General features: G+C 59.8%; 1 protein-coding gene across 1 annotated transcript; it reads left to right on the forward strand.

Annotated features, from left to right (window-relative positions):
* Window positions 1-352: 352 nt before the first annotated feature.
* On the forward strand, window positions 353-5440 carry LOC117869251 (peptide YY-like). The gene is made up of 4 exons (XM_034755938.1): window positions 353-453; window positions 3033-3220; window positions 4236-4316; window positions 4909-5440. The coding sequence occupies exons 2-4, from the start codon at window positions 3033-3035 to the stop codon at window positions 4931-4933; spliced, it is 294 nt and encodes a 97-aa protein (XP_034611829.1). The 5' UTR covers window positions 353-453; the 3' UTR covers window positions 4934-5440.
* Window positions 5441-14244: the final 8804 nt, after the last annotated feature.

A 14244-nucleotide genomic window follows, 5' to 3' on the forward strand; every position in this document is an offset into this window, starting at 1 on the left:
CCCCTGGACTCCTGAGTCCAAACACTGTAGCACCCCCACCCTCTCCTGTTCCGATCCGTGCCCGCCCGCAGCACCCAGCCACGGTGGAGTCAGTCCCACCGCAGGCTCCAACCGTCTCTCTCCCCCCACCCCGTGTCCTTTACAAAGGGAAACTTCTCAGCCAGTCTCCCTGGGACTCAGCCCAGTGCCCCCTCCCTTGGCATGGCCCCTGCTCTCCTTGGGGAGGCACCAGGAGTGGCTGATGGCAGCACATTGATCAGCGAATGCTGGGGGGGGGGGGAGAGGGTGAGGGAGGAGCCTTCCTCCTTCCTTACTTCCCCAAGCCAGCAAGGCTATAAAGCGCAGGCAGAACCGTACGAGCAGCAAGAGGGACTGGAAGCTCCCGGTTCTCCCATCGCATCCGGCTGACGCCCGCAGCTCTCTCCACCTCCTGCACCCCGACGCCTGCCCACGGTGAGTAGCTCGGCCAGGGGCTTAGCTTGGGGCCAGACGCTTCCCCTGGAGGTGGGAAGCCGGGCGGGGGGACACAGGTTGCCCCCTGTCAGGGCTAAGCTGAGCAAAGAGGGAGGTAGTGGGTGGCGGCATGGCCTCCCCAAGGGAAGCAGAGAGACCCCCATTGTTTGGGGCCATCCAATTCGACTGGGCAACGGGGTGGGGGTCGGCCCCATGTCTCTCACTCCCATCAGCTTCCGGGGCAGGGACGGCTGTGGGAGTTACTGGCCAAGCAGCGTGGGAATGTGCAGCGCCTGGCACTCTGGGGTCCTGGGCTGTCTAGGTGCTACCGTAATACACCTAATAATGTGCAGTGCCTGGCACTCTGGGGTCCTGGGCCGTCTAGGTGCTACCGTAATACACCTAATAATGTGCAGCGCCTGGCACTCTGGGGTCCCGGGCCTCCTAGGTGCTACCGTAATACACCTAATAATGTGCAGCGCCTGGCACTCTGGGGTCCCGGGCCTCCTAGGTGCTACCGTAATTAACATAATAATGCACAGCACCTGGCACTCTGAGTCCTGGGCCATGCCTAGGGCTCCTAGATGCTACCGTAATACACCTAATAATGTACACCACCTGGCACAACGGGGGTGTTGGGCTGTGCTCAGGGCTAGCACAATACAAATCATAATAATAAGGAAAGCCCGGGGTGGAGGGAACGGGGGTGACTCCTAAAGAGGAGGGTTTGAGGGGCATCTTGCTTTCCCTCCCCCTCCCCACCCCGAAATCTCTTCTGCTTTGGGTCTCAGTTCGCTATTCCCCGTGTCTGATGAGTGAGGGGGGGCTGTCAGCGGAGGGCGATACAGCCTCTCGGGTGGTGGTGGTGGGGGGGTGAGTATCCGTCTCTTCACATTTCCAGGAAAGTGGGTCAGGGGAACATCTAGACGGATTTTGTGCTCACTAAAGGGAAGCAAGCGTGGCAGGGCTGAACTCAGCCCTGCCGTAAGGCCCTTAGAACCAGTGGGGATGAAGCCTGCCTCTGCCGAGTTTCTTTTAAACACTTGATTTCAGCGCCATCGTCTAGAACCACGGGGGGGCTTAGAAACAGCCCTCGTAGCACAGCGCTCGGCCGATGTAACATAATGAGCGACTGGTTCCATAGGACATTGTCACAGCAGGTGCATTCTAGTGCCGCGTCTGGCTAGGATGCAAAGCAATTCTGGTTATGGACATGCAGAGGCTGCCTCTGACCGAGCATGGAGTGCCCCCCCCGCCCCTTTTACAGTAGGTCATCCGCAGAGAAACACAGCACAGAGAGACCCGCTCCGAATGTACATCACACACGCATCCAATAGCACTACATAGCTAGCCAAGAGCCCGCACATCCGGCTTCGTGTGCAGCGGGCACGGACACAAAAGGGCCCCGTCTCTTTTATCTGTACAGCGCCAGGCGTGCAAAGCGTGTGACAGAAATAACACTGCGACTCTACGGCTGCACACAGAATAATCGGTGTGTATTTAGACCAGTGTAACTCACTCTCTTCTGTGGCTGATTTGCAGCGGCGTACCTGAGCTCAGCGTCTGGTCCTAAATGCGGCGTTCGTCTCTGTAAGCCTGGGTGCATAAATGAAGGCATACGGTGCTCTGGAGTCTAGCTTCAAAGCGCTATGCCAAAGATCAGTGTGGGAAATAGAGGCTGACCTTCGCTGCACTGGTGTAAAGTCGGCAGTAATGCCCTGGAAGTTAATGCTGTGACGGTGGCATAGGTGACAGCAGAATCAGGCTGTTAGCGTTAACAGCTGCTGTGTTCCACCCCAGAGCTGGCTGCTTTGGGGTGGTGGAAAAGTGACTCGTTTATGGGATGCCAGAGGGAGCCGGGCACTTCATTCAGGCTCCTTTAAAACCTCAGCTTTCTATGCGGTGATACAGCAGGCCAAATTCACCTCTTGGGAGGAGACTTCCGCCCAGGACGTGCTAACCTGTGGGAATGAACCTCAGGCCCTGTGTGGAACCGCGGGTCAGGAATCGGAAGGGGGAACAGACTCAGTCACTCAGCTGCCCTGTGCATTTGCAGGGGAAGAACAGGACCAATGGGTTGTCCCCCTTCTTGGTACATGGAAATGTCCCCTGGGCTGGAAGTCTCAGAGGACGAGCAAGCAGTCCTCTAAGGAACTGGGAAGGATCAGCATCCCATTAGGGGATGGGGCCTGATTGAAGCTGGACAGCCATTCCTATTGTTATTTGTAGGATAGCAACCAAGGGCAGGCTCCCGAGAGGCAGGACTTCCAATCGAAATAGACACACAGAGGGTGGGAGGGGAAAGAGGCACCCGGAAGGAAAGTGACTTGCCCAAGGTCACCCAGCAGGTTGGTGGCAGAGCCAGGACCAGCACCCAGCTCTCCTGATTCCTACGCGGGTGTCCCGTGCCCTGGACCACACTTTCAGGACCACTTTTATTGTATCCTCGGACGGGCAGCAACCCCTTCCCCATAGAAACGCAGCTGCCAGGGTGTTTCCCCATGTTGCACAGCCGGGGGCAGTGGAGAGGGTGGAAGGGGCGATCTCTATATTCACCCCTTTTTTTGCCCCGCTCTCAGATGGTCGCCTCTGTGAAGCTCTGGCCCATGCTGGTTGCCGTGACCCTCTGTGTGCTGTTCTGCTTGGGGGCGCTGGTGGAGGCCTACCCCCCCAAACCAGAGAACCCCGGAGACGACGCCTCCCCGGAAGAAATGGCCAAATACTTCTCCGCCCTGCGGCATTACATTAACCTAGTGACAAGGCAGCGGTGCGTGTGTGCGGGTTGGGCTGTGCACGCGTTTATGTGTTGTGCACGCCTTGAGCAGGCGTGTCTGGACACCATTTGTGCCCGAGTCTGTGCGTTTGGGCCGGTGCGGGTGTCTGTACGTGTGTGTGTTTGGGCACCTGGGTGTTTGTGCTCTGCACGTGGGTGTGTTTTGGCTGGGCAGGAATCTCCCTGGGTTTTGTGCAGGACAGTCCGTGTTTGTGCCCAGGGGTTGCCGTGTCAGGGGCCATGTTTGTGCACAAGCACGGGTGTCTCTGCACAAGTCTGTGCTCTGGGGGTGGTTGTGCGTCTGTGTGTCTTTTTGAGCACGGGCAGTTATGCACAAATGTGGGAATTGGTGCACGACGTTGCGTGGGTTTTTCCCCCGTGTGGGTGTGTGTCTGAATGGGGCAGGCGTTTATTCCCCGGTCCCAGCCAGATCTGGGTCTGCGGTGTCATTCCCGGCTCCGTGTTCTCACGCCAGCGAGAATCGTGAGTCTCATTCTCCCTCTGCCCTGGATAATTTCCCAGCGTAGCCTGTGGAAGAAGTAGTCTGCTGGGTCCCCCGGCCCCTGGGGGGTCCTTGGGGGAGCACAGCGAAAATGGCAGCCATGAAACGGCACATTAGGCACCAGCTTCATCAACACAGTTTGCCCCGTGGGGGCCTGTTAGCCAGGGGCTAATACACACTAATTGCAAATGCGAGGGGGCTGCTTGAAACCCTCCTCTGCCAGGCCCCTCCCTTACACATCCCCCCCACCCAGCCCCTTCCACACACTAAGACACGCCCCCACTGCCCTCTCCACACACTCACACCCCCCTTGCACACTCAGACACCCCCCCATGCCTGGTGCCCCCCCTCCCTGCATCCTGGCACACTCCACTCTCACTGATGCCGTCTGCCCCCCATCTGTGCCCCTTCCCGCCTTTCCGAGTAGCTGGGGAGAGGCTGGGCTCTGGGGCCTCCCTCCACCAGGCCACGTCCGTGAACCCTGTGCTCTGTTTAACTGCTCCCCAGGTACGGGAAGAGATCCAGCCCAGAGGCCCTGATGTCCGAGCTGATCTTCGGGGACAGCAGCGACCACACCGGCAGATCGCGGTGAGCGCGCCCCCGGCTTCTGGGGTTCCCTTTGCTCTAAAGTCGGCGCTCCCTGCACACACACACTCCCGGGTGGCAGGGGATGCACTGGGGCCAAGTCCATGCTGTCGTCCGAGTGTCCCCCATTGTCCTACACCACCCCTGGGAACCGGCCGCTTGTGGGACTCTAGATCTGAGTGGAGATCTGGAGCCGATGGTCCTTAGGGGCTGGATCAACCCCCGCCCCTTTCCCAGACCGGACCCCCCGTCCAGTGAGGGGACTTGGAATCCGGATTCGAACTCCATGGCTCGGGTCCTACATGAGTGGTACAGGTTTGGGGGGAGGCTAGGCTGGGGTACAGGGAGGGGTGGTCCCCGTATGCCCCAACCCCTCCCAACCCCCAGGCCGGCCCTGCCCTCCCCGTAGGCTGGGGGAAGTGTATCCCAGTGGCAGCATTGGGGCGGGGGGGCTGCCATGAGCAGGGTGGGTCAGCGACTGGCTGCTCTGTGGGGCGGAGGGAGAGACGAGGATAAGGCTGAGGGGGCGGGTGGGGGGTGGGGGGGGCTCTGCCTGCTGTTGTCCCAGTGTCTAACTCCCCACTCTCTCCGGCAGGTACGAGGACTCCTACCTATGGTGACGGGCTGCCCCCTCCCCACCCCCCACGGCCTCTTTTTAAATGTTCCCAAGTCTTCTGGTGTCATTTGCGTTTTTAATTGAGCCCTGAGGAGCTGGAAATCTCTCTGCAAAGAAGGTCTTCCCTCCTCCCCCCCACCCCCTTTTCCGGCCCCCTCCCCAACCCCACCGCAGCCCCCTCCGAGGCACCGAGACCTCCCCCCGCCCCCCGTACAGCACCTGGAGAGGCCGCACCACAGTGCCTGAGGACAGCCCGGTGCTAAGGACGCCCCCCCACGGCGTGGGTCACAGGGATGGATGTGGGTCTGGGGGGTGGGGTGGGGCGGGGGGCCTCTCTGGGTTGTCGTTGTAATGATGTCTGTGTGCCGTGGCCACTCTGAGCAGCTGGATCCCGACCCCTCGTTGTCCCCCCGAATCGGGTTGATTTTATTTTGTACGTCGTTTATATACATATATTTCCAGTGGAGTCTCTGAACTCTGCCTCCATAATAAAGAGCAAGTTGAACGGAAACCACTGACGCCTAGAGTGTTTCTGTCCCTCCCCAGCAAAGGCCGCAGGGCCGGGAACCCGGGGGTAGAAGAAAGGTCAGACGGGTGGAAGGGCTGGACGGGGGCTGTCACGTCCCACAGCACCAACCTATTAACAGAGAGAGAGAGAGAGAGAGAGAGAGATGGGTGTGTATGGGGAGTGAGGGGTAGATAGAGAGATTAGATAGGTGCCTATGGAGATGGATGGATGCGGATAGACAGACAGATGGGGGATGGCTAGATAGATTAAATAGGCTTGTAGGGCATCGATGGATCTGGGGCTGGGTAAATAGATGGGTGTGTAGGGGATAGATGGATCTGGGGCTGGGTAGGTAGATGGGTGTGTAGGGGGATAGATGGATCTGGGGCTGGGTAGGTAGATGGGCGTGTAGGGGCATCAATGGATCTGGGGCTGGGTAGATAGATGGGTGTGTAGGGGGATCGATGGATCTGGGGCTGGGTAGGTAGATGGGTGTGTAGGGGGATAGATGGATCTGGGGCTGGGTAGGTAGATGGGTGTGTAGGGGGATCGATGGATCTGGGGCTGGGTAGGTAGATGGGTGTGTAGGGGGATAGATGGATCTGGGGCTAGGTAGATAGATGGGCGTGTAGGGGGATAGATGGATCTGGGGCTGGGTAGATAGATGGTGTATGGGGGGATAGATGGATCTGGGGCTGGACAGGAGGGCGTCTAGATGCGCTGGGCATGTGGGGAATGTGTGGCAGGGGCGGGGGTTGCTACTCCTTTAAGGGACAGTTTGGAGCTAATGGCCAGAAGCAGATGGGTGCGCTTGGGGAGCCCTTGCCCTGCCCCGGTGCTTGCCCTGCCCCAGTGCTGGGGCTGGGTACAAATGGGAGGGCGGCTGAGGAAGCGACAGGGGCCTGGGCTCTGCTGGCTGCAGTGGGCCTGGCAGGGGTTGGTTTTGGACTGTAGGTTTGGTTGCTCTGACTCCAGGCTCTGAGATTGGGGCGAAGTTGCTCCTGCCCTGCCCAGCTGCTGAAGGGAAAGGAGCCGGCCGGCCGGCCTCCTCCAGCAATACCTGAACTAGGGCAGAGCTCTGAGTGGGAGGGTTCATGGGGGGGGGGTAGTTTAACTCTTGGTCTCCTCCTCTTTGGACTGTGCTGTCCCATTTGTTCCAGCTGTCCTGGTCTCTGATCCCACGTCCTCGGCCCCATACCCCAAGCAGCAGCAGGCTACGTGCTGCACCCTGCCTTGGGGTCCCGGCAATGCCCAGCTCTGGTAGGAGACGTGAACTCGGTTGGGGGTGAGAGTCGCTCTCTGTACTAAGCCCTTCCCCAGCCTCCTCCCCCTGCCGTGCCAAGAGCGAAGGAATGCTCGACCCCTGGGCCATATGGCTGCAGCTCCTGTTCCAGCCTCTTAAACCGAGGTGCCTCCCCGCAGCTCTACGTAGCCGCTCGGCCCTCCCCAGGTGACACTGGGACATGGCCTCTGTCCTGGAGAGGGGCTTGATCTGGGGCTGCTCCAGTTAGTCATTGGGCCAGTTCTCAGGTGGTGTATTCCGGGGAGCTGTGCTGCGCACGGATTGGGCAGAATCTGGGCCCTTGATTGGCACTGGGACCAACCTCCTGGATGGGCTGCCCACCATAAGCCCCCAGTAAATGGTGTGTTCTCAGTACGTGCCCCTCTGAGTTCTGAGCCCTGCGGTTGAGCTCGTGTCACGTGTTCCGCTTCTTCTCTGCAACCACAAGCGCTAGAAACATACTTACTGTTAATAATAGCTGCATTTCATCACATGACTCCAGCAGCTGGGGCTTTAAGAGAGGCACCAGCGCTTGTGAGGTCTGCAGTGAAAGTGTGGGAGTTGGAGACACTGATCTGACCTCCTGCTCTCCATGCCCCCAATGTTGCCCTTGTCAGCTGTGACCCAGGCGCCGTCTGCCAGTGTCCCCGACTCCGAGCGCTCAACGATCACCAGTCAGGCCCCCGAAATCCCAGGACCGTCTCGAAAAAGCACGAGACTTTTAACCAAAACACAAGCTGTGGGATCGGTTGGTTCGCTTGCTGAGCCCCCGTGTCGCCCTCACGTCACGTTTCCGTGGCTTTCTCTTAACCGTAAGGTCTAAAAACGGCCTTTTTTGGTACTATGAAAGCGGAGATTTTCTCAGCATCCCTGGACTCCAGCCGCGCAAGATTCGGCAGCGCTGTCCCTCCCTGGAAGGTTGTGATGCCGGAGAGTCAGGGCCCCAGCGGGTGCGGCACAAACGGGTCCTGCCCCCCAAGTCCTTACAGTCTAAATAGCTAAGGCAAAGGGGAGACAGAAGCCTGGACAGGGGAAACGACTTGCCCAGGGTCACCCTGCACATCCGTGATAGCAGGGCCGTCCTTAGGGTTTATGGGGCCCTATGCGGTATTATTAAACTGGTGCCGCTCGCCTGACGGCAGCCCGGGCTCGCATGTGTATTTAGATAAGAGTGGTCCTTAAGGATTTATTTAAAAAACGATGTCTGATGCTCCAAGCATTTAAGGCTAACGTGGTATCCTCAGATTGTGCACCTAAAAATCTATGCAAGGGGTTTTTTTAGAGATGGAATTTTATCATCTTCAGCCACTCACTAACGAAGTATTTTTAAAGCAAATTTGAAACAAAAGGTCCTGTAGACTAGCATGTTCTGAGTAAATATCGCAGTCACGCACAAGTGTTTTGGTCAGAAACGGACAGTGTGTCCCTGGGGGTTGGCACATGCCTGTTAAATGGCTTCATTACCACTGAATGGCTCTTTCACAGTTTCAGCGTTGAGTTAATAGGGCTGGCAGGCTGGAGGCGTTTTCACTCTGAAATGACTAGATCCCCTCCAGAGGCAGCCTCAGGTGTGGGGGGAGCCTGCAGGAAGGGTCAGAGCAGGGCTAGGAAAAGGGGGGTGGAGGCTAAGACCTAGGGGTGCCCCACACCCCAGGCTCAGGCCTGGACATCTGCCCGCGCGCTTTCTCCTTGTGGGGCCATGGCCTTTAGCTGCCCTCGGCACAGCAGCATCCCATGGCAGGGGTGTGTGTGTGTGTGTTGGTTGTACCTCCCCCTTCCGTTGGTGCAGGGTTCGACCTCGCTGAGCGCCAGCCGCGTGGGCGTGCAGAGGAAGGGAAAGGAGAGAAACATGCAGCCCATGGCCCCCCCGCTCACGAGGGTAGTTACAGCCCCACCCTCCCCACAGATTTTCGGGAGGAGTCGTGTCCCCGGATTTGGCTTTGTTCCACGCTGGGCACTGCAGAGGGGTGGTCGCCCCGCTCCGGCCCTGGAAGGGTACAAGCCCTGGGGATGGCTGCAGCTCTGAGAGCTGGGCTGGCTAAATAAGGGCCCCGCTGGCCCTTATAAGAGGGCAGGGGGCCAGGAGCAGGCAGTCCCCCTCTAGCTGAGGAGGGAGATGCACCCAGTAAAGGGGACTGGAGTGGAGCAGGGCTGGGGAAAGGCCAGAGGAGCTGGGGAGCTCCAGGCCAGCAACTCCCCAGGCTGAAGGGCCCTGTACAAGGCCCCTGGAGGTACTGGGTTGCAGGGAAAGGCAGCAGGTCAAAACCTCCCTTGCCTATGATGACTGGCTTATACAGACTGCAATCGGCCCCAGTGAAAGGGGGCTAGATGGTGACTGGCAGTAGCCCATAGGCTGAGGCAAGGTGGGAATAGAGGGTGGCGGTTCTCCAGGGAGGGGAGACCCAGATCTGTGGGGTATTGCTTGGAGGGGCAGCACCCCAGGTAAGAGGGGACGAGGGTCCAGTTTTGACTCCCAGCCATGTTAGACCTTTGCCTGCTCGACTGCAGAGCCCGTTATCAACGTGTGGCTCCCCCTGGAGGTACGGATGGGCTGGGATAGTCCCCCCCCCTTCACCTTCTCTTTGCTCAGCTAAAGAGAGGGACTCCAGGAGCTCCAGCATTATAATCTCGGACCCCCCTCCAGTTTGCTGGCGTCCTTGAATTGTGGGCCCCGGCACTGCAAGCAGGATTCCAGCCGTGGTTGCACCAACTCCAAACCCAGAGTTTCCACGGCCCTCGGCCTCCAACACCCAAATCTGGGCCCGCCAGGTCTGATTCTGTGGGGGCCGGGTTTCCCCAGCCCCTGGGAACGGTCACCGCGCCCCTGGCCTGGCTGCGGGCTCCCAGGTCTGCCCGGGCTGTTACTAACCTGGGGTGCCACCTGCTGGAGGAAAGTGCCCACTGACGGATGCCAGGTTCCTTCTGCAACTGCTGGCTATCGAATCCTGCGTGCTGATGTGGTCGCCCCATCTCAAAACAGATCTACTGGACTTGGAAAAGGTTCAGAAAAGGGCAACAAAAATGATTAGGGGGATGGACCGGCTGCCGTATGAGGAGAGATGAATAAGACCGGGACTTTTCAGCTTGGAAAAGAGACGGCTAAGGGGGGATATGATTGAGGTCTATAAAATCATGACGGGTGTGGAGAAAGTAAATAAGGAAGTGTTATTTACTCCTTCTCATAACACAAGAACCAGGGGGCACCCAATGAAATGAATAGGTAGCAGGTTTAAAACAAACAAAAGGAAATATTTTTTCACACAACGCACAGTCAGCCTGTGGAACTCCTTGCCAGAGGATGTTGTGAAGGCCAAGACTATAACAGGGTTCAAAAAAGAACTAGATAAATGCATGGAGGATGGGTCCATCAATGGCTATTAGCAGGATGGGCAGGGATGGTGTCCCTAGCCTCTGTTTGCCAGAATCTGGGAGTGGGCGACAGGGGATGGATCACTTGATGATGATCTGTTCTGTTCATTCCCTCTGGGGCACCTGGCATTGGCCGCTGTCGGAAGACAGGACACTGGGCTAGATGGACCTTTGGTCTGACCCAGTGTGGCCGTTCTTACGTTCTTCTCTCCTCCTGCACTGGGGCTGGCTGCAGAGTCCCATTTGCCAGGCCGTCTCTGACGGAGACCAGCGGGGCTTCCCCTGGGGTATTTTGTTTTATTCGAAGGTAATGTAATCTATGGCCCCACTACCCCCTGCCCGTCCCCCACCCCGAGCCTTAATTGACCGGTCTCTCCATGCACATGCAGGGAAGCTCCCACGTGGGCTGAGCGCGCTGGGGGGAGAGACCCCTCTGCAAACACAAGGCCCCTTGGGTCAATGAAGCAACTGAATGAGGGGGCTGGTGGTGGGAGCAGGGGATGGGACATCAGGACTTCTGGGTTCTAGGCCGGGCTCTGCCGCTGACTTACCGGGTGGTCTTGGGCCAGACACCTTCTGGCCCGTCCTGGGGATCTTGTCGGTCCCCTTCTCCCCGGTGAAAGGTCTGGACCCCTCGTCCCCCTTGGCTCTCGGAAGTCGGTGGGAGCAGGCAGTTCTCTGCAGGGGGCTGGGAGGGTCGCCTGACCTGGTGAAATATTAACCCCACCTCCCCAGGCGCTGAACAATGGGCACCTGTTCCCACACAGGAGCCTGTCATAGGGGCCCCCCGCCTCTGCATGGGAGCTCGCCCTTCCCAGGTGAGTGGGGTCCCAGAGCTGGGCTGGGGGAGGAGAGGGGGCACATTGGGGTGTCTCCAGTGGCCCCTCCCCCAGGGAGATGTCAGGGCAAGTCCGCCCTTAGCACATCATCGCAAAGGGCATCTTCTGGAGAGCTGAGATCCTCTCCCAGCCGGAGACCCCCGCAGAGCCCACATCTCACCCCTTGGGGGCATGGGGATCCTGGATCGCCCTGTGTCTGTCTGTGGGGCGCCCCCTTCATAGCTCCTGGTTCCTCCCCAGAGTTAAGCAAAGGGAAGAGACAGCCACCGTGCTAGGGAGACTGCTTGGGGAGGGGGGACCTCGACCCACTGCCCGGCAGGGGTGGGCGGCGCGAGCGGAGGGTGACATCAGAGCATCTGCCCAGAGCGGGGAAGCGATGACGCAGGGACAGGTGGGAGGTGGGGGCTTGGGGGGGGGTGTAAGGGGAGATATAAACCTCCAGAGCTGGCTCCGGCAGTGCAGACCGCGGAGGGACTCAGCCAGGCCACCAGCACCCCTGTGTCGCACTGCACCTCTGCACCGCACCCCGTTGGATCAGGGTAAGCACACGGGGCTGGGACTTGGGGCACGGGGGGATTCAGTGGGAGGGAGGAATGGGTCCCTGCCCTCTCCTCCCCGACATGCAGCGGGCAAGCCTGCCAGCACCCAGCATTGGTGCCCTCTGCCTAGGGCAGGGGAGTGTATCTGCGTTCGTGCCGTACAGCGCCATGCACATCTGCGGCACAGACGCCCCATAGTTCTGGGGAGTGCCCTGGGATTCCCGGGGCTGGGAGGTGGAGGACTGGCTCGGGGGGTCTCCCACACCCTCTCTCAGTACCAATGCAGGAAGAGCAGAGGGCGGATTTGGGGCAGCAGGGCTGGGGGTGTTGCTTGCCAGAGTGCCAGTAGCTGGTGGGTCCTGGCGGGAGGGTTGGCTGCCTTCGGACACAAAACGTGCCGTTTCCCCCCTGGACAGATGGAGGGAGCGGCAGGGGTTCGGGATCTGGAGCCTGGGGGATGGAAATGTCTGTGCGTGTGGTGCTGGGTGTCTGGCCAGGTCTGTGTGAATGGGCGAGTGTGTCTGTGTGCGTGTGAGCATGCGTGTGTCGGCATGTCTGAACGTACGTGTGTACGGGTGTCGGCGTGCGCATCCCAGCGTGCGAGCACGAGGGGACGCACGTCTGTGAGTGGGGTGCGAGCACAGATGTGAGCTGGGGCAGATAGCTATGCATATGCCAGTGACTGCAAGTATTCCCGTGTGTACATACGTGTGTGTGTTTGTGTCTGCATGCCCATACACGGACGGCTGGGCGTGTGTGTGCGCGTGTAGTGGTGAGCGCATGGCAAGTGCGTGCAGTCACGAGCCCAGGGTGCAAGTGAATGGTTGTGCGTGTGCTCATGAGTACAGAGCATGCGTGTGCATTTCCCACACAAGCCAGCACCATCTCCTGACAAATCAGGCACCCTCCGGTTCTCTCCTCCTCCAGGGCTGGCTGGCACGTCCTCCAGCCGCACCGCCTCCCAGTGGCCTCCCTGAGCCCTGCTGATTCCCCTGGGGCCGGCCGCCACCCCTGGAGTAGTCGAGAAACCCAAAAGCTCGCCCCCTCCCCCCCCTGTTGTCCTGGGGTCCTACCGGCTTCTCTGCTGGGGTCGGCCCTCTCCTCCCTCCACCCATGGCATCCACCGCAGCCATTTCTATGGCAACGCGGCTGGATCCCCCTCTCCCCCGTCGCCAAGGACCCCTCGAGCAGCATGGCACGAGCTCGCCCCGCTCCTCTCCACCTGCCTTTGCCCGTCCCCACGCTGGCACTGCCAGCCCGGCACTCTCCACGCTGGGGCCCCATTCAGCCTGTCTCTCTCCTCCCTCTGGGTGGTGTCCGTGCCCCGGCTCTCTCTCCCCAGCCCCGCGCTGGCCTCCCCTCCAGTCCCAGCCCACTCGGGGGGCCGTCGCCTCGTCTCACCGGCGCACGCTCTCCCTTCTCTCCTCCCCCAGATGGTCGCCCCCTGCAGGCGCTGGGCTTCCCTCTTCTCCCTCACCTGCTGCGTGGCCCTGCTCCTGGGGCACCTGGGCAGCGCTGCCCCCACGCACCCCAAGTACCCCGGGGACGATGCCCCCGTGGAGGACCTGGTCCAGTTCTACAACGAGCTGCAGCAGTATCTCAACATGGTCACGCGGCCCAGGTAAGTGGCTCGGCTAAGCCGGGGGTAGTTGTCTGCGCGCCTCTGGCCTGGCCTCCCGGACGGACGGGTTTCCCAGTCCCAGCCCACGGCCCTGTCTCCCCTAGGGCCATCTCCGAAGCAATGACTGGCTGCATGTTTTTCTCCCCCGCCCCCCTAGATACGGCAAGAGATCCAGCAGCCGGATGCTCTGCGGAGACCCCTATGACCCCTCTGGATGCTAAACCCGCCAGGTAAGATCTGTTCTGGGAAGGAGCTCAGGAATGGGGCGTGCGTGCCTACTTGTTCATCTGTTACCGTCCAGTGACTGGCAGACCAGTAAGCCAGTAAGGGACGCCCTTCCCGCCAGCCCCATCCCACATCAGGGGGCAGCCGGAGCTGCGGTCTGTGGTGTTGGTGAGTCAGAGGGATTCGCTACCCTCTGAGCTCCTACAGAACACGGTGCGGCGCTAGGGGGCGCTGTGATCCTGGAGGGGCTGGTTTTCGGGTGGGGCATACAAGCCAGGCCCCAACCAGGTGGCCGGGTTCCGAGCTGGGCGATCACCTTCTGCCTCCCTGTGAAATTTCTGGTGATCGTGTTCTTCACCTCCTGCTCTAATCTGTTGTGCGGCAGGAGCTGTGGAGAACTGGCCACCTTCCACCCCAGAGGCAGCTGCATTTCAGCAAGGGGTGGGGACAGAGACGAGGGCAGGAGGGGCTGGTTCCAGGTCAGTTACTTTGCTGGAGGACGAGGTGTCTGGCTGGTACTGAAGTCACTCTTGTGAGGGTGTCTCTGTCCGGCTTTACGAGAGTTCCTGGGCTTTTGCTCTGTCTCCCTGCCCTGCTCGGAGCCCCGTTCTGACCCCAGCTCACGGCGCACCGGATGCCTGCAACAGGCCTTGGTTGTGGGGGGCAGCGGATGCACGGGAGAGGTTGGATGGGGGGGGGCTCAGAGCTCTGTAGTTGCAGGAAATATCACGGAGAGGTTTGGGGTGTGCCGGAATGGGCAGCAGCGTGGTGAGAGCAGGGGGCTGGGAGTCTCAGGACTCCTGGGTTCTATTCCCAGCTGTACCACTGGGCTGCTGTGTGACCTTGGGCAAGTCACTTCCCTTCTCGGGGCCTCAGTTTCTCCATCTCTACGGTGGGGATATCGATACTGTTGAGCCTCCAGGATCGTTGTG

This window comes from Trachemys scripta, chromosome 23, assembly GCF_013100865.1.
Source record: "Trachemys scripta elegans isolate TJP31775 chromosome 23, CAS_Tse_1.0, whole genome shotgun sequence".
Classification (NCBI taxonomy): Eukaryota; Metazoa; Chordata; order Testudines; family Emydidae; genus Trachemys; species Trachemys scripta.